Source organism: Lacerta agilis, chromosome 12 (genome assembly GCF_009819535.1).
Source record: "Lacerta agilis isolate rLacAgi1 chromosome 12, rLacAgi1.pri, whole genome shotgun sequence".
Classification (NCBI taxonomy): domain Eukaryota; kingdom Metazoa; phylum Chordata; class Lepidosauria; order Squamata; family Lacertidae; genus Lacerta; species Lacerta agilis.
This window is the reverse complement of record NC_046323.1, coordinates 9,266,350-9,287,143: the sequence shown is the minus strand read 5'-3', so window position 1 is coordinate 9,287,143 and position 20,794 is coordinate 9,266,350. Positions and strand designations below refer to the sequence as shown.

General features: G+C 39.7%; 1 protein-coding gene across 1 annotated transcript in view; it reads right to left on the bottom strand.

The window, feature by feature from the left end:
• Window positions 1-1,893: 1,893 nt before the first annotated feature.
• CLASP2 (cytoplasmic linker associated protein 2) overlaps window positions 1,894-20,794 on the bottom strand; it is a 121,522-nt gene continuing 102,621 nt past the window's right edge. Inside the window, 12 exon segments of the mRNA XM_033164958.1 lie at window positions 1,894-4,084; window positions 5,069-5,185; window positions 5,483-5,689; window positions 6,858-6,986; window positions 7,619-7,812; window positions 9,433-9,661; window positions 10,369-10,522; window positions 11,926-12,032; window positions 12,303-12,446; window positions 12,942-13,085; window positions 18,237-18,315; window positions 19,922-20,085. Of these exon segments, the coding sequence (XP_033020849.1) occupies window positions 3,998-4,084; window positions 5,069-5,185; window positions 5,483-5,689; window positions 6,858-6,986; window positions 7,619-7,812; window positions 9,433-9,661; window positions 10,369-10,522; window positions 11,926-12,032; window positions 12,303-12,446; window positions 12,942-13,085; window positions 18,237-18,315; window positions 19,922-20,085 (1,755 nt within the window). The 3' untranslated portion in view covers window positions 1,894-3,997.

Below are 20,794 nucleotides of genomic sequence, written 5' to 3'. Positions count from 1 at the left end.
CACTCTTTAATTATTCCAACAATTAAATGTGTGTCTAGAGCAACATTCCCAATCTGACGCTCTCCTGATATTGTCGGGACTACAACACCCATCAACCCCAGTCAGTGCTGTCAGGGATGATGGGAATTGTAGTGCAAGACAATTGGTGGATACCATGTGGGAAATGCTGGTATAGAGGGGCTGCTTTAGCCTCTCCCTCACTCATGGGGAAGCCAAAATGGTAAAGTCACTTCCACAACAGAAAGCAAGACAAAATGAGCAACACCCATAGCCCATGCATAGAACAGCCCGAGGGCAATTTCTATGCCTATTGTTCAAAAATTGGGACGTTGCAGTTTTCCTCATAATTGCAAGAAACATTTCAAAAGAACAGGCCAATCATGTTCAATCATGTGCACCTATTCCATCATGTTCAGTCATGTGCAAGTGAAAAGAGTTGCCGTTTCATAAATCTTCCTTTGACTTGGTGTGTGCACACATGGGGGATTTTGAAGGATAGGCAGGACCGTATCAGTTCTTCCACACTGAAAACCATGTTTACACACATGTGCACACTTTAAACTCTTCCTTTATAGCTTTGGTTAAATACAGGTTTCAAAGCTAACTTCATGCTTAAAGCATGTTAACGAGAGATGAAACACATGAATCAACACACTTTCCCTTGATTTGCTATATGCAAATTATACACAGAATCTTTGCGGTTTGAGATGACTCACTTATAAGGAGGAAACAGACAATTAAAGACTGCCCCAAGTGCCAATTAGGTTTGCTGTTTTCTTACCATATTTAGTTGGAGCCTGGTTAATGAATGCCTGAAACCTTTTCTTAAGCTTCAGATACCGTCTCTGGGGTTACCATACTCCGTTAGAACTACCATAGTCTAGCTCAAAGTAGTTTATGCTTTGTTGGGCAACAGTAATAGGTTTTCCTATTATTTGTGTGACATCCATTACTCTCCCTTTCTTAACAAATTTGAGGATCAGGGGAGTCTAGATGTGTGTAATGTACAGAGAAGAAGGGCTATTCAATCCCTGCTTTCCAAACACATGGCAGAGAATGAAATTTTGGATGAATTAGCAGGAATGATACAACAAAAAAAACTGAAAAGAAAGTCCTGATGAGAATTGCTAGGACATCATATATTGTTCCTGTAGATTAATATGCCGACACATTAAACTATGAATAACATGGGTTAGGTAGGTGAGTCTCAGAAGCATTTCCACACAATTCTCACTTGCAGAGGATTTCAGTTGGGATCTAGAAATGGGGGCATCTTCCCTGAGGTAGCCTAGCTACACACTTGGGATTTCCATTTTAGCATTATCATTTATTCCTATTGCCAAAATTTAATTTGATACCTTAAGTTACTTATTCATTTTCTACAGTCCAATTCATACTGAGCGTGTGCAGGAAATTCTACAGGATAATTCCACATAATAGTTCTAATACAGCAATAGTTTCAAGGAACTGATCATACAAAACAACTGGTTGCTCTGGATCAATAGGGCACAGATGAAGGCCATGCAAATAGATTTGTGTACACACAAGCATATCAACAATGCATGTGGACCTCTTGCTCAACTGGGACAAAAGAACACGAGATGTTGATTCTAAATAAACAGAAGCTAAGGAGCTAGCTTTTGAGTATGATTAGCATTTTGTTTCCCCTGAATCAGCTGTAACTACGTTTAGCTGGTTGTCTCTATTGTTTGCATTTTGGAGCTGGGAGTTACTTACATCTGAGAAACTTATTTTCGTACTCCTACAACACTAGTCCTTTATAACTGTCTGTCCTTCTAAAAAGAAAAGAGGAAACCAGTATCGTTAAAAATAAAGTACCATAAACGGTAAGATCTACCACTAAATAAAGCAGAAATGCAGCTGTATACATAGTTAAATTTTTCAAGTAATGTTATGTACATTTTATTGCCTGTATATGCACAATGGTAAGCAGAGAACTATAAATACACAATGTAATAGAACAGTAGAAAACAAGAATGTTACACATATGGAAATGAGAAAGGGGAGACTATTTTCCTGATGAAGCTGCTAAAAAAAAGCCAGTGACGAATAATGACAATTAAGGTTGCTTTTTTTTTTACATATATTTCTAAAATATTTTCCCAGATAAACAGCTTTCTTCAACAGCAAATGCTTCTTTTATAACCACATCTCTCATCTTTCCCAGTCAGAACAACTTCTGATCAAAGTCAAAGTAATTTATTAAATTATGTAACTCCAAGTATTCAATTTTTCAAGGTAATTAGCAAGTAAAGTATTATTAGCTCTTTTAAAAATGGTATTTGGCTGCATGGTAAAAGAATTGGGTTTTGAATACACAATAGTAAATGAACAAAAATGAAATAAAAAAATATTTCTATAGACAATTTCCCCCCCACAAGACATTATGGGTAGCAGCTCAGTCAAAAGTTTCCACCCTGGAGAGGTAGAGAGAATCTTAGCCTAGCACAGAAAAACCAGAATCGTTGGCACTGCTATCTTCTCTCCTATAAAACACAATCCTTAAAACTAGATTATGTAACTATGGTCACAAGATCTAGGTTCTAGCCATTGTGAGAAGGGTGCTGATCTCACTCCCATCTCTCAGCTAAGAAACTCAGTAGATGGTGGTTAAATCTGAGAAACAGAAGACTTTGGGGAACATTTTCTTGATTTTCATTCTCTCAGTTATGAAATCCATAAATACAAAGATGCATTATTCACAACAAAGTTAAAAAAAAAGTTACAGAAACAACCTGAAAACATTTCCACATCTCTATCCAGATGGTCTCAATGACACCATTTCAAGGAAACCATGCAATAAATTTGGTGCTGCCTTCCCAAACAATTCAAATTGAAACCCTCAACCAAGGGTTTCAAGATCTATAGTGCTTGTGATTCTTTTCCCCAGCCCTCCCCCGTAAGTCAACAAACAAACACCTGTTCTTGCAAAAAAAAAATAAAAAAATTCATTGCTGAAAAAGCTTTCCGCAGTGCTTGCTGTCCTATATCCCTACGCGAGTTAAAATGGTAGAACGATTAGTTCCAGTAATTAGGTTGAGAGGAAACATTCTAGTGATAAAGATAAATACATACTGAGCATGCTTGTGCAGAGCACTCCACTCTGAAGCATCCTGCTTGAGGAAGGGATGGTGACAAGAATGGTTCATATCCATTAAGTGACTTTGCTTAACTTGAATTTGGAAAATCAGGGTGTCACATTCCCCCAGTTCTGCAACACTGTGTTCTGAATAGGATGTCTTCCACATAGGCGGCACTGACTTGTCCTCCTAGTTTGAACGGAATTTTTATATATGGGACAAACATACTCAACTGTGAACCGTGTTTAGATACTGGATCAGTCCAGCTTTTCTTTCTTTTTTTTTTAATTATTGGGCACTGCTTGCTTTCAGACTCTATTATCTGACTTAAGACATGCCCATGAGGATGCAACTCCAGTACAGGAAACGAGTTGCAATTCAGACCAGTCCGGCTTTGTTCTTATGTTCAAGAAAGTAAAGAAAAACAAAACACCCATAGCAATTGAATAAAAACAGCCATACAAAGTCATGTTACTTTGTAGACAAAGAAAAACAAGGAAATTTAGATGTTAGCTTTTAAAGCTTAAAGCATTCCTGTTTAATTAGGTTTGTGGTGGTGGTGGTCGTTGTTGTTGTTTAAAAAAGAAAAATGTACAGTAACACTGATGAAAATTAATGGGAAGACACACAGAGGAGTGTGAACAGAAAACATGATGGATTAGATTTAAAAATTTATTTTGCTTCAATCAGGTGATATTAATACTGTTTTTTTCTTTTCTTTTCCCTTGGATATGGAATAACTGCAACAGTCACATGCAGGCTGAGAATAGCCCTCCATTAAGGAAAAAAAAAAGGAAAAAAAAAAACCTCCAACAAAAATGAAGAGTTCCAAAAGTTTAGTTTGAGACTTTTCCTTTTACTGATGTGTCTTTTCTTCTGTGAGAACAACAGCATCACTAGCTTTGTCCAGGAACATCTGCCGCTGAGTCACCTGCTCCAGAGCCTGTTTGTGCACGTTTGATGTAAAGGTTCAACAACTTCATCTGCAGATTTAATTCAGTAAATGTCCTCTTTAGTATTTATGACATATTTAAATTGTAGAAAAGTCGGGGGGGGGGGGGGGGAACCAAGCAATTGTACGTTGTTTATAAGCAAAATAATAGCAAGAAAAAACACATTTGATAAGGAATGATGGCTAACATTGGGGTGGGGACTTCCCAAGAGTTGTAAAATGGAGCTGTAGTTTAAATAGTGAAGATTTAACTGCTTTGCATCATTAGTACAGTATATGGGAAAGGAATCAGACAAGTATTCACCATAACACAGGTGTATTGTACACATGTTAACTACAGGAAGTGAGCAGTTGGGATACTTGATGTTAAGACTTGGCTCAGATGCAATAGGAAGGAAACCATGGTTTCCTGCTACAAGAATGCACTGTTCTAAGTTTTAGGCTCCCACAATTCCTCTCTTCCATAGGAGAAAGTTTTGGGTTTTAAACTACCCACAGTTTCCTGTGCAATCTGAACATGGGGGAAGGGTGGTTTGAGGATAAGCCAGAATCAGAAACCATGATTTGATCCAGGCTTGCTGTCATTAACCATTGTTTGAACAAACCACACTCCCCCAAGCTCATACGCTACAGGAAACTCTGAAGCTTTGGGCCACAGAAGACCAAACAACAGGAAGGCGGCACATAAGCAGAAGGCCTCTTGTGGCTTGCTCTCATTGTTTCTTGTTACATTTGACGGGGGGTTATACTTAGTCATTTTTTACTGTTCAGCCTTTCAGCATTGAGATGGCTAGTCAGGATCTCTTATTATACAATATTACAATCTTTCTTTAAAACCCATGATTTCAGTACACTTAATTGCTCATGTTATAATACAATTTCCTAGTTCCTTTCGCCTAAATGCTAGGTGTATTGTGGGTAACATATAGAATGGCACAGCACATATTGCTTCACCCTCTTTGTGGCAAACTGTTGAACTCAGACTAGATCTTGGATGTCACAAGTTTCGACTTACTTTGCTGCCAGTGAGTTGGCTGAGATGCGGTTTCAGTTCATCACCAATTACTGCATGAATGGCTACAAGACAGAAGACACAAGCCTTCCGAACACTGCTTTCAGAGTTATCATAGCCCTGGAAAGCAAGAAAAGTTAGCATTTAAAAACTTAAAATATTAACACAAAGAGAAATCAATGAACGCATTTTAAATGGGCTAGAAATCTCATTCCTAAAATTATTTGATGGAATGATATATGGTGGCAAAGAAATCAGAAACTGAATAAATATACACACTACCTATTAAATGGACAGGTTTGCTTGAGAACTGAGTAGTCTCAGAGGAAAAAAACTATCTGGTTTAAATTATTTGCGAAACAAATGATTAAGGTTTTCATCTGTTATTAGCTGTTCATTTGTTATATATTCTCTTACCTGTATTAGACCTGGTACTATCTCTGGCAAGAGCTGAGCAAGCGTTTCTTTAGGTACTCTCTCTATCACCTTAGTCTGCATTTTGATTGCAGCCAGGTTTATAGGATAATCTGCTGTTTGGATAATGGGACAAAGTACTTTGATGCACTGATCTGGGCTTATTGATGTAGCCAGCATTGTAGCAGCCTCTTCAGCAGATCTTACAACCTAAAAGATTAAGCAGAAACTTAAGCAATTAAATCACATTTGTTCAATTTTCAGTACATCCTTAAAACTTGGTGGAAAATATACTGCAAATAATTTTTGCTCAGGATAGCAGCATTTCAATGAAGTGGGCATTTCCCCCAAGAGGTACTTGGCATCATAACTTTAAAATATGAGTACGCTTTGCTAAACAATTAAATCAATTTATTTGGGTAAATCAATCAATATTTTAACTCCACATACTGTAGTTATACTGTTGTCTTAAAATAAAAAAGAAGCTAGCTAGAAAACAAGAGGACAGTATAGATTCACATTATTTCAAATTTTAATTCATGTTTTTCAGCTACTGTACAATTGAAACTTGATTGCTGCGGAATATATACTTGGCAGTGACTTTTAAAGGGTTTTTATTTCCATAAGGTTTGTAAAAAGCAAAGCTGATTAAAGGACATACAAATAAGGAAGTTTTTAGAGTTGAATTGTTTATTTATATATTAAGGTCCATTATTGTTTCACAAGATGTGTATCTCTTTACGGGCCAGAGTAAATGTCATGACCTAGTTTTGCAGCTGTGAAGCAGCATAGCAGGTGCTGTCAGGTTGTGTTAATTAAGCTGTGTCAGCAATTGGGTATAGTATATAAAGAGCAGCATGTACCCCTCTCAGTACCCTGGTGAATGGGTCATACTTATTGATTTAATGTAAAATGAGTTTTTGTTTTTTTGTAATTAAAGCCGAGCAAACAAACTTCTTCTTTGCTTCTTGAATGTGTGGTCTCCCCAGCACACTTTCTGCAGCGCAATTTCTCTCCTAAATACTCAACATTTAGTACCAATACAAACCCTCTAGGTGCTTAAGGAATAGCAGTTTATTAATATTGCATTATAGTGATACAGTTAATCTTGATAGGAAATAGTTTGCCTGTCTTGTTGAAACTGAGTTTAAAGGATACCCCAGTTCCTACTGAGAACTAGCTCCTCTCCACAAAATTTGTGGTACTGGAGACATTTTTTTAAAAAACCGAAAACACGAGAGTCTACCTTTCTTAGAGTTCACTGTGACTTAATGTTACAGATTTAGTAGCTTTGTACTCTTATGGCAAATGCCTTTTCTCTCTTTTCATTCTTAAGTCACATCCTCAAGGACAACAAGTCAAAATAAGTTATACAAACCTCCTTGTGGGGGTCCTTATGAGCTTCTAGTGTCTTCATGATTGTAAGCTCTGCATAATTTCTAAATCTTGCTGGTTGGTGTCTTAAAATCTCTCTTAAAACTTTCAATGCCAGTGCTCTAATTGCATGCTGAAAGTTCAAACATACTTTGTTTAGTCTTCTTTGCACAACTTCAAACTGATTATTTTCAGCAGTGGATCTATGAAAACTTAATTCCATATTTCCAGAACTGAATCAAGTATTTAATTGCTCCTTTGGGATCTCTGAAAACAAAGGGCTTTTCCACATTAACTTTCTTTCTGCAGTTATACATTTGTTGCCAGGAATCCAGACAATCTTTCCCCATGATAGAACTTCTATGGTGAAAATCACATTCATCTAAAACTAACACTGAAATGTTTTCAATAAATTGCTACTGGTAAAATTGCTCAGCTAACACATTGCAAGTGCAATACAGGATACACTTGCAAGATGTAACTGCCTAAGTGACCTTAGCTTCTACTGCAGCCTGTGACATATCCTCTCCATGCCAGGCAGGTACTGATTATCAATTTTGGTATTTTAAGAAAAATACTGAACAACAACATTGAACAACACTGCCTGGGATGCACTGCTCAATGTCCTACCAGGGCTAAAGCTTCAGTGATCCCGATATTCTCAAGGGGAATATGTGTATCAGGTTTGCCCCAAATCCAATTACGTCGCAGGAAAGTAAAGCAGACACATAAACGGTTTGGACTTCCCCTATGTTAAAACGTTACCTCTTTGTCCCCAAGGGTTTCAAGTAATAAAAGCAGAATTGTTTTGAAGTGCTCATCCCAAACACCGAAAGACTCTTCTTGGGTCAATTTCATTAGCTCGTAGAGAGCAGCTTTCCGTTCTTCTACTCTCTCATTGTGATTTGACAGTTCCTTCAGCAATTCTGCAACCAGGTCAGAATGGTCCAGTGGATGTTCTGTGACAAAAGGAAAATGAAAAATTATTAAAAAGAACTCCTATTTTTAGCATTTGAGGTACATCTCAGATCATGTATTTACAGCACACAGGCACTATAAGAGGCAATCAACACTCTTTTTTGGATACATAACCTGGAGATTGGAGGATTTTATTTCTGCTAAATCCCTCTACTACTTTTGTGCCAGAGTGACCCAGAGATCGGGGGACCTCTTTACTTACTAGGAGCCTGGTTCTTTGAAGAAATACTGCCAGAGATTAGAGTCGGAATCACTTCCCTCCCTAGAGCCCGTTATGGTGCAATAATAACTCATCTCAGCTACACATGACACAAAAATTGCCACTAACTGGTGGCAGTGAAGCACAGTTATTCCATCCAGTTATTCTGAGAGATGAGTTGATGGTGGCTCTCCCTCAACCATCACATAGCAGCAACCATGCTATCAGGCTGCTTTGCAGGGAAGGAGAGCAGGGCTGTTCCATCAACTATGCTGAGAGACCGCTGTTCCTCATCTGGCCGTTCCATCAGGCTACCTGAACTGCTCGTACCCAAGCTGAGCATTGTAAGAACAGAACGTTTAAGATCTGGAACCTGTTTCTTTCCCCCTCCCTCCCTCCCCATCTACTTGTCTACTTTATATGTGGCCCTGGAAGCCCATTCGACTGAAGAGCAGTGTTCAAATACTCTAAACCAGGATTTCCCAAACTTGAGTTTCCAGCTGTTTTTGGACTACAACTCTCATCATCCCCAGCTAGCAGGGCCAGTGATCAAGGATGATGGGAACTGTAGTTCAAAAAGAATTGGAGACCCAATTTTGGGTTAAGGAAACCCTGCTCTAAACTAACAAGCACACAAATAAATGAATAAAAAACACAGACAAAAATGAAGGGGAGTAGGAATAGGGAAAAGTAGCAATGTTACATTAAGAAATTAGAAATGAAGGTATGTATGGGCTGTATTCAACTAAATTATTGCACTAGTGGAAGCCAGCACAATGATCCCCGTTTGTGCAACAAGAACCCCCTTCCCCGCAGTCTCCCCAAATCTGCTCTGGAGGGAGAGGGGAACCCCCAGAACAGAACAGGGGCAGGGCAGAAGGGTGCGGATATTGTTCCATAGGGCAAGAAGAAATGCTTGTGTTGATGGAACAGTCTTTCTTAGTACTGTGCTAAATCTATGTCAAGCAGCTATCATGCCAAGCTTAAAATGAGCCAAATGTAGCCGTGTATGTCTTCTTTCCAAAGTTGAAGTTTAGACAATACACACAACAGTTCTAACTAGAAATATTTTGCCAGTAAAACACCACTGACACAGGTGTTTCCTTTATCCCAAAAAGGCTACCGTAAAATGTTTAGCTGCTGAAATAAATCTATTTGGAAACAGCACAGCTGTTTTAAAAAATTAAATCTAATCTCATCTTGCATATAAAGAGAACATCTAGTTGCTTTCAAGCCAACGTTTTGGATATCAAGTTTTTACTCAACCTTAAGAAGCCTGCTAGAAGTATTTTTTCCCAAGGTTGCTGTTTTTCCATGTTGAAATAACAATTCTTTGTTTTTACCCACACAGTTCCTTCCATATACCGTTTCCCCAATGCTGTTAGCAAAACACTAGATTTACCATCAGGAAACTGTTCTGCATCATCATCAAACATGGCCTCTTTTAAAGCTGATTTGTTAAATGAACCAACACTATCTGAGTAATTGTATGGGTTATAATCACGTGATCGTGGGGAAGAATGAGACGGCATTGTGTTAAGCAATGAGGTTTTGTTGTCAAGAGCTGTTCGGCCTGTATCAGTGGCACCACCTCCTGCTCGCAGATCCACTATTCCAGACCCACTGCAAATCTAACAAAGATAGAAAGAGACAAACAGATATGCAAAAGCACATTAACACAATCGGCAGATTAATACATCTGTTTTAGTAGTACATAAATATCAGGCCCACATTCTTGATACTAGCAATCTTGAAAATTCAGCTATTTTTTATGTGGCTTATAAAATATCACCACTTAGCATAACAATTTGGCATTTATACCCACAGTAAAGCTTCTAAACCAAACTGATCTGTAGAACTTCTGGTTGACCAATTTTACAAAGTTATTGTTTTTATATAGAAAAGGGCACATTATAAAAACAGAATTTTATAGATTTCTTTCAAAGATTAAGTTTACAGCTAGGTTCACACTATTTTCATAAAGCCAACATATTTTTATTTTTTTTTACACAAATGAGTAATATATACTTTCTTTGATTGGAAAATATAAGTGTAAACCTATCATGCGTTGGTTTTAACAGAGATTAGTTTAGTTTCAAAGTGAAGGGATATGAGAAGACCCCGAGTTTACAAATCTCCTTTTCTAATTGCACCACACTGCTGCTTTAAAGTAGTTTCATATTCTTTGGTTAATGCCTGAATCAAGGAGCTTCCTATCCATAGTTGTTCCTCCACCCCCACCCCCCAGACATGTGTTCTGATAAGCAGCCATACATATGGCAGAATGGCCCCATGGTTACTTTTTTTTTTAATTTCACCCCCTAACTGAAATACTTACTGAATCGCCATCCTCTTTTTTGGGATCCCGTTTCATTGGCTCATTCATATCTTCTTGACTGCGGAAGCTAAAGTTCTGAATTGCTTCAGTCACCCCACGAAGAGAACTATAAATGTCTTCTGAATTCATATTTTCTGTGTCATAATCAAATGCACTGTAGAATGAAAAGATGGTTTGTTTGTTTTTCCTTTTAACTTGAATGGCAAAGTCCTCTAACTGGTATTCCTCTGCATGAATTCTCAAGTGAGAACTATTGGAAAACAGCAAGTTGCCTAGTGCCAGAGCAGACTGTTTGTACATTTTGTCCAACTGACTGGCAGCAAATCTCCAGTGCCCCAGACACTGTAATTTCATTTTTTAATTTGTATACTGTCTTTCTATCTTACAATACTCAAGGCAGATTACAAGCTGAAGAAACAAAAAAATGTACATCTTATAGCAATACAAAAATGTGATAATAAAACAAAACTTTAAAATAAGCAACCTACACCAAAAAGTAACATTCAACAATTATTAGAGTAGTATAAAATAATATCAACATATAAAAGTTAAACAGAAATCCACTCAACAGCTACAATAAATAATTTCTACACTATAATCAATAAAACAATGGCAAGCCACAGTACATAAAATAATACAATACAAATTGAGAAGCAGAGACTAGAGGGTGGAGCAAGGCAAGTGGAAGGAGGCCTTGCCTGATGGAGTCTCTCCCCTCACAGCTATTTCATCCTTTGACTGGACACGAGACTTTAAACAGGTAAAGTACCTGTTCTATCACTGAGCCATGGCTCATCCCCAAAGAGCAGCAAAGTGTCAGGAGTGAGCCAGCAAGAAATCACATGGAAGTTAGAAGAAACAAGGTCCGCTCAGGAGTGCCAGTCCTAATGAGCACAGCAACTCTTCTCTGTAGCTCCTCTCCCGGGTCTTTCCCAAGCAATCTTGAGACTGTGCTGGCATGCCTACCTTTGCTCCTCCCACTTCATACCTCTCCTGGTCCTGGGAGACCAGGGGGGAGGGGAGATGGTCACAGCAGGAGGGGGAGTCACCCTGGCTTCTTCACCAGCCTGACTCATCTCTGCTTCTTAGCCAACCTTCTCTCCTGCTTCTGCTCCTGCACTTCTCTCTGCCACAGACACTTCCCGCTCACTAAATCCTATTACTTCTTCAGTTTCCGACACCTCCTCCCAGACTTATCCCTCTGACAACTTATCATTGTCCCACTACCACTCCCTGGGCTCTGAGCCTTCTTCCCTTGGGTTTCCCCCAGCTGGTGCCTCCTACCATTCCTCTGTGACCAGCCAGTTCATGACACAAAGCATTTGAGATTATGTGAGAGCATGCAGTGTTAAGTAAGGAGGGGAGGATTCTGCTACACATTGTGGGGATTGCAAAAGATAAGGAGAGGCAGACTATTAGGATATTGAATATTCCTGTCCCCCTCATTAAATTCAACATATTATTGCACTTAAATGCCTTTAATCAATTTTGTATTTGTTGAAAAACTCATTTTGTGAACAGTAAATTAGTGAAAGAAGATATAATTTTGTCTCTTACCTTGGTGACAAAGTATTTTGGGATGTATTGGTTGGGGAAGTGATGGGGCTAGACCAACTAGCTGGTGAGCGAGGAACAGGCCTTGTTAAAGGGCTTCCCATGGACCCCTTTAATGGAACAAGATATTTTCCATTAAGACACTTAGTTCTATGGTTCAGCCTTTAATTTAGAAAAAGTAGATTTAACAATACTTTATTTATATTAGCAAGCTTGAGAAAAATCCAGCTGACAAGTTTAACCAGTGAGGCAATTTCAACACCCACCGCCATGCTATCAAATGATACTTTTGACCGTTGACAACCACGTCTTTAACCTTCATTAGAATCATTATACTTTTAAGTATTTTAATGGGGAATAATGTAAAAACCTGAAAATACCTGGCCACCATTTCCTGTATTCCGGAGGTGATTGTGAAGCAGCTTTGTGGCACCATCCTGAAAGGTTTTTGGTAAAGCACCCAACAACATTGTAAACTCCGGGGTATTGAGCTCAAAGAGAGAAATCAATACTGACTGTGCAGCCTAGGGGGAAAAGAGCATAACATATTAAAATAAATATGCCAGCCTTAAGACAAATAGGTTTCAAGTGTCAAGAACTACTCATTTTCCCAGCTCAATAAATCTAACTGTCATTTATATACAAAACCAGGTCCTTCTGAAATGGGGTCAGGGAATCAGAGGAACAGAGCTGTGTACTGGCTTCATACTAATTCAAGTCCATGGAAGAGTATATCCACAGGGACACAGGGAATGACAAGTCTATATTCTATTCATCCATTCAATGGTTAAGCTGCCCTTTTTATCACTAAGAATCCAGGATCCTTTACAGTATCTAATTGGAGTAAAAAATTCAACCATAAACATATTGAAATGAATAACCCTGGATCCAGTTACCAATGTTCTATTTCAAGACAGGAAATCCAGGTTCTGTCTGCCCAACAAGTCACTTCCAGACCCTGGGATGTGACCGGTGAGTGCATGATATGGATTAACACATTTAACATACAAATGACATACCTTCCTAACATCTGAACTTTTAGGTTCTGTTGTCCAAGTAATAATTCGAGATACTGCCAGACGAGTTTCACTTGAATTTATAAAATCTCCTGGGTCCATCTGCTGTGCAAGTGTCTCTATATATTTGAGAATTGCAACCTTTACCTATGTAAAAAAAGGAGAATCAAATAGATGTACAGAAAAGTGCAACTGTCAGTCAGGAGGTTAGAATGGAAGAGAATTTATTTTACTTGGGAGCAACCCTACAGTTGTATCCTGACAGGATAAAGAGAAATGCATTTTCTTTGCATTTTATGTCGATAGAAGCTGTAAGAAATAATCTGCTTAGAAAAAGACATAAGATCAGTGTGTTGAATCCAGAGAACCGTGAATAGAGAGAAAATAGTACTGTCCTGCAAACCTTTACACAAGAGCTTGTGCAAGAGTTCACAGAGTACTATGATAGTTTAGCTCTATAGTTCTAACAGTTGAGCAAATTGAATATATTTGGGTTTAGTTTCAGGTTTTTCACCCAGATTTTTGTGAGTGGAAGAAACCTTCAAATTTTTCAATATAAAAATACAGTGAAGATTATACTAGTCAAAGGTCTATGCAAATAGTTCTGCACACTTGAAGGCGATGATGTCAAGAAGTATCTTGAACAGCAACTTTGTGACAGTGCAAGGCAAACCACTTTTGAAGCAAAGCTTCTCATCCTCACAGCAAATGTGGGGTTCACTTGACGGAGAACTGACTGTGGCGATCGCACACAGGGTCCCCGGACGTTTCACAGTAGACTGATCCCTGTGCCACCACGCTCTCCTCTCTCGCTGCCACCAACCAGTCCCTACCTGGTAAATCTATTGAGTCCAGTCAGAGTTAAATTGTAAAATCAAACGTATGTTTATTTATAACAAGCATGTGGTTTCATAAACGACTGCAAACAATGTCAAACATGGGTGTCTTCCCAGACCTATAACGCCCTCTACTAGCTCTCCCTCACTTAACCACTTCTCAGCTATTTACTTGGCTTCTATTCTCCTAACTGGTCTTGACTCAGTTTCCCTGTTACATTAACTTCACCTACGCACACTCTTTCCTAACTCACTCCCACTCCAACCAACCTCCCAATTCCAACCCACTCCCACAACTAACTCCCTCTCTCTCCCTCAACTGCCAACGAACTGTCACTCTGACTCCACCCCCTCTGGGTTCTGATTGGTAACCTGGTTTAACTGTTTCACCTCCAGCACCTTCATGTTACCGTCACACTGATTCTCAAGGCTTCAGGAACACCAAGAAGAGACCTGTCTGCACTGTAAGTCCCATTTCTTGTCAGATTACCAAGGTCATGATGATTTATGGCCAAATAAAGAAAGGGAAGCAAAACCCTGTTGATTCTCTGTGGCCTCTGTGTTTTATTATTATTATTATTCCATTGACAATTGTATCTTTCTGGACAGGTGGTCTGAGTGGGATATCGGACGTTACACGGCCCCGTGTATAAGACGCCCCCTATTTTTGGGGACTCCAAATTAAGAAATTGGGGGGGGGGAGATTACCTAGAGTTGTTAAGCTTTTTGAGGGTTGCCCAGAGTGGTTAAGCTTCTTTTTTTGGGGGGATGCCCAGAGTTGTTGAGCTTTTATGGGGGGAATTGATGAAAATCGTTCACCCACCAATCGCGTGCCCACTCACCACCAACAGCCTCCAATTGCAGCAGCGGTAGCCATTGCCACACCCAACACTCACTTGCCCAATCATCGCTGACAATCTCCACATCAAGGCTGCAACCAATTGACTGTCCCCCCAATGAGCTATCCATGTATAAGACGACCCCAAATTTATAACTTATTTTTTAAAGAAAAAAACCTCATCTAATACACGTGAAAATACAGTACATTCCATCCCCCATGTTGTTTAACATCTATACAACACTGGGTGAGGTCATCCAGTGGCTGAAGTATTGCCAATATACTGATGACACCAAGCTTTCAGTTCCCTTTGCATCAAATCCAGAAGAGGTACTGAGTATTCAGAACTGGTGCTTCAATGAAGGCAAACAAACAGACTCAGTTCAGGCTCCACCTCTCACCAGAGCCAAGTGGGACTGCGCTGCACCATCTACCTGCCTGGTGCCCATTCAGGGGGAAGCCTGGCCGGCTGACATGGAGCTGCTCACTCCTCTCTCTCTAGGAGAAAGAGGTGCTGGCCAAGCCCAAAAGGCCTAGCCCCAGCTTGCCTCCTCGCAGGGCTCCTGTTGTGGAGGCGCCTGGTTGAGCCCCCTCAAAATCCGGTGGCGCCGGTGTCAGAGGGCTCTGAGCCCCATCCAGGAACGTGTCAGCACCGCAGGTGCCCAAACCCCACACTATGCCACTGTTTAATGGTATTTAACCTATTCAGGAAGAGGATCAGACTTGCATTTTATGGGTACTCATAGGTCCGGTGGTGACACAGGTGGCCTCTCAGATGAGAAATCGACTGAGCCCTCATATGAAGAAAGTCTCACTAAAAATATCCATACTCTAATGAGCTCCCTGTTGTGTCTATGCTGGCAGGGGCTGATGACAGCTGTACAGTGGTACCTCGGGTTAAGTACTTAATTCGTTCTGGAGGTCAGTTCTTAACCTGAAACTGTTCTTAACCTGAAGCACCACTTTAGCTAATGGAGCCTCCCACTGCCGCTGCGCCACCAGAGCAAAATTTCTGTTCCTAACCCTGAAGCAAAGTTCTTAACCTGAAGCGTTATTTCTGGGTTAGCGGAGTCTGTAACCTGAAGCGTATGTAACCCGAGGTACCACTGTAGTCCAAAATATCAGGAGGCTACCAGGTTTGTGAAGGTTGTTGTAACGTGTTGTATATGAGGCCACCTTTGAAAACCATCTGGAAATTTCAGTTTCCAGTTGAGACTGTTAACTGTGACTGGCCTTTTTAATCATATTGTGCTTGTGTTTTGCCATGTGCCCTGGATTCCAGTTGATGCTCAGGCCCAATTCAATGTGCTCATTTTAATCTCTAAAGCTTTAAATGGCTTGGGTCAGGGCACTTGAATGATAAGCTACTCCCATATATACCTACTTGGACCTTTAGGTAATCTTCAAAGGCCCTTTTCAATGTGCCCTTCCCAAATAAAGCACAGCAAGTAACCACCAGGGAGAGAGCCTTCTAGGTAGCAGCAAAATCTGGCACGCCAGAATTATAAGATCCAAGCAACAGACTGATGGTGCCACTTCTTGAAGGCAGACCACAACTTGTACTTGCTGGTTTTTCACCTGACTAGAGTGATGTCCAACAATGATGGACTCTTAACTTTGCCTGCTTCCATTAGAAGTCTGTCCTCCGATGAAAACATACAAACAATGCATAAATTTGTGGAATCAGCCGTGACAGCTACTAGACTAGGTATCTTTACAAAGTGGTAGACAAATTAAGAGAGAACGTGCCCATCAGTGGTTAAGTACAGCACTTTATGTTTGCAGGCAATATATCACTGAATATCATAGGCCTGACACAAACCACGTATGAGAGCTGTAGCCTATGAACCTCTACAGAGGCATCTGGGTCTTACTATTGAAAACAGAATGTTGAAATAGAAGAATTTATGGTTTGTTCCAGAAGGGCTGCTTTTTAATATTCTTCTTTTAAAGGACATTTAAGTATGTGTTTGTATGTATGTGTAAATATCCATCCTTATTCTCCCTTTCCATATTACTACTACTCGTCTAAAAAAATAGGTTGCACCAGCACAAGTGACCCACATTAATGTCAGCAACAGAAGCGTTAGAGAAGGATGCTAATCCTTCTACAGGTATATTCAACATTTACAATAAATATCAGAGGTTGACAAAGGCATCAGCACAATTTCTAGTTCACAAAAAGCAAATTGTGAACGGTCTAACATCAGGTTCATATCTGCTAAACAGAGCAAAGAGGGATGACCTTATTTCTACCTTCCTCTTGTTGCTCCCTACCCAGCAATCCATGGTATTATGTACTGAAGTGTATTATGGAAGATCTGGGGCTTTTCACTACTGCATCCCTTAATTCAGGAATCAAATACTGTATAAGTTCAGATTCAGTACTTTCCCACTCACACCCAAGTCTGGCAGCTATTGAAGCAGTACTATCCTCTCTCCATCAACAGAAATCCTGCCAAGTAAATTTTTCTAGCTCTGGTGTTTCATATTTTCAGAAATAGGTTTTCACAAACACACATATAATGCCCCCCTGCCTATAGTAATTCCATACACCTTCTCAAAATCCTATCGGTACCATTTGCAATTAAAAGGGATGAGGATCGGTATCAATGAGCAACTAGAGAAATTCACATTTTCAGCAAAGCAACAGAAAAATATTGCAAAATCAAGGTCAAAAGATTCCCATTAACCGATATAATTAAACTCAAACTCTCTTTATCACATACAATAAAATTCTGCTGCACTTTAGACAAACAGAATTGTAGGTGTGTGACTTCAGCACCGTGTTCAAGAATAAAGAAGTGCCGTCTTGTGAAAAGCTCTTAACAGACCGTGTACATTTACTGCGTGCAGGATAGAGGAAAAAATACTAGTTGTATATATGCTTGTTATTTTCCCAAATTGCCTCAGTTTAAATTCTTAGTATTTGTTGCATTTATACCAAAGCTACAGTTTTGACGACTACACATTTGCAGGAAAGTAGTCTGTCTTTCATATATTCCAATGCATTACTTCTTTCCAGCTAATGTTTGCAATAAGAACTTGTTTAAAAATAAAGGTCAGTTTCTCTAATTTTGACTATGCAAAATATAGCAGGACTTCAAGAAGCTTAGGAATAAATTCAGTTGTGAGAGCCACTAATCTGTAAAATGAGGATTGGGAAATCACAAACATAAAATTAGAACAGACTTGATAGAGTGAGTTTGCATAACCAGCTTGGTGTTAGGCAGCCATACTTCATTTTGTTGTTCTTGTTGTGTTTTCTTGTAAAGTTTACTGTCAAACGTTTTAACGAAAGCATAACGCTTGATCTCAAATTGGAAAGCATGCTCAGAATTCCTTGCAAATGTTAGTAGCTGCATATGGATGCATACAAGTAAACGTTTTTAAAATGTAAATTTACACATAGTAGGTTAAAAAGACAATAATGCAGACAAAAACCTTGGAGCTCCAAAAAGAGCGAAGCTGGTCTTGCAGTGCTGGCTTGACTGTCTGAAATTTTACAAAAACAAAACCCACTATTTGAAAACCAGCAACACAGAAGGCAACAAATAATGCAAATATTAATAAATGAAATCTGCACTGAACTCATTTGTTTTTGAAAACTTTGCATGTTCTTACCTTCAAGCTGGGTGTCTGAGTCTGATCAACAGTAAATCTCATTAAAATATTGAACTGGAGCTCATTGGGAAAAGATTCCCTGCAAAAATGAATTAATCCAGCATTAAGGGTTAAAGAACAGTTTGTTAAAGGGTCTATGAAAAGACAGAAGGAAAGGGGAGAGAACAGAAAATACTGCAGGTAGTTTTGCTCAAAATATATTTGGTGCCCGTGCAGGAAGACTGAGTTATTCCTGGTTGAAAAAAAGAAACAGATTTATTGGTGGTTGGCTGTTCATGTGAGCAGCTTGTTGTACTGTAGTTCTTTAATTTTTGCACCTCATACAAGCCTCCTTTGGGAAGCTTCTCAAGCAATACTAGAGTATTACACCAACCTCTATGTGAACTTATCAAGGAGTGTGGCTCCTACTTTCCCAATCAGTTCGTACATGGCTTTTTTTTTCTAGATGGAGCTGAGCGCCCATCCAAAGTTGTTGAGCTTTTGAGGAGAACTACAATTGCTGCAGCAACCTGATCATCATGCTGCACAGCCCCAGCCTTAAAAAGGTGCCAGAACTCAGTTCCAGCGAGTTCCAGTTGAAAAAAAGCCCTGAATTCATATTTAACTACCACATTGCTCTTGGCTTGAATACCTTCCATGAATCACTTCATGGAATGTTTTCCTTGTTAACTTATTGTCTCTCTATATATTCCAGTAACAGCCTTCTTTCCTGGTTTGCACATTATTTATTTTGGTTGCCCCTATGGCTCAGCTAGTGTTGTTGTTGTTAGAATTTATATGCCGCCCTATAGTCTCAGGGCAGTTCACAGAATAAAATCAAGATATAAAACCACAAAATACCTAATAAAATAAAAACAGCAACCCGATTCCCCCCCCCCCCCGCCACAAAAAAACCACATTTTAAAAGGGCGTTGGATGTAAATTGGATCAAGAAAAAGGCCTGGTTAAAAAGAAATGTTTTTGCCTGGTGCCCAAAGGTGTCTAATGAAGGTGCCAGGCTAACTTCCCTGGGGAGAGCACTCCACAGACAGGGAGCCACTGCAGAGAAGGCCCGTTGTCGTGTTGCCACCCTCCGAACCTCTCAAGGAGGCACATGAAGAAGGGCCTCAGAAGATGATCTCAGGGTCCGGGTAGGTTCATATGGAAAAAGGCGGTCCTTCAGGTACTGTGGTAGTATTGATGTTTTTTTTGCTAGTGTCATTGTGGCACCAAACTCCTTCATACTGGTGGCCAGGTACTGGAAGATTTCCACCATACGGTCAGTTGCTGGCACTGTCAGGGGTGCCATCCAGCAACTGAGAAGGAACGGAGTCCTACTTATGAGTCCTTCTCTGAGACAAGGTTCTTCAGGTTGGTGACATGAAATGCTCAGTCTCTTAAGGAAGAAGGATGAAGTGTTTGGGAATCCCTGCTCTTTTAAGATATTATCAGGTACAATCTTCTACACATGCTTAGTTCAATTATATGTGCTACTATTCTTCCAGAATCATGTAGTGAATATGGGAACATACTGACATCTCATTGAATTCTGAACTTTTTTACTTATGGTGCTAAACGTTCATTTGGTTTGTATCTGGGAAGATAAGCATTCTTAAAAATGCAAGAGGTACTACTGACTCAAAGATGCAGAGCATTACAACCCACACCCCCAAGGAACTATTTCCACAAAGTCAAGAATTCATTACCTTGTGACATCAAGTGCCTTTTGAACTTTTGCTTGCACGGACCCCAACAAGTCAGCACCCATTTTTTTCAACAGCTGTGTCAGCAAGACAAAGAGCCAGTCCTGTAGATCTTCTTTATGGACTTGAATGAAGTCAACTAAAGTTTCCAAAAACATGCTGAACACCTGGAGGGGGCAGAAAAAAAGGACAAAAGAAAAGAAGAAAAGAGTAGGGAAGAAAAGGAGTTGACGCTTGCCTGTGTTGAACTCACAAAAGAATGTAGTAACACACACAGAAGCAGAAAGAGGCAATGATTCACAGCCAAGCGGGAAAACATTCTGTCTGCCTTTCATCAGAATCTGTGGTTCAAGAGTATTTAAGCAATTCAGAAAATTAGTACTTCATGCAGTAAGACTGGGAAAAGAAATGCTGTGATGACTGGCGCAACTTCCCCCGCCCCCAACTACTGCTTTGGTGTTGTCTGTTGTATTGAGTTTTGTGGAAATGGTTTAAATCAGTGTGTCTCAAACGTTAAAAAGTTGTGACTCTTCCTAAGTGTTCTGACTCAACCCATTCACTCCAATTTTGAAGCCTCTTTGGGTGGGTAAATCTGCTGAGCAGCCTGATGCGTTATCAACTCAACCTCACTGTCAATTACACTTCCTCAGTTCGCACTCTTGATTTCTCAGAGATACACACTAACCTCTTCTACCCACAACACTTTAGCCACTATTAACCACTCAGTATAGTTTGCATCCCCAAGGGAGGAGGTCTTGCCACCCTCCATTTGAGAAACACTGCTTTAGACTGTTAATCCACTCAGTGTTGCATGCAACACAACATGCACACACCACAAACAGATTTATTGAATTGTTGCAAAAAGCTAAGGTGCCA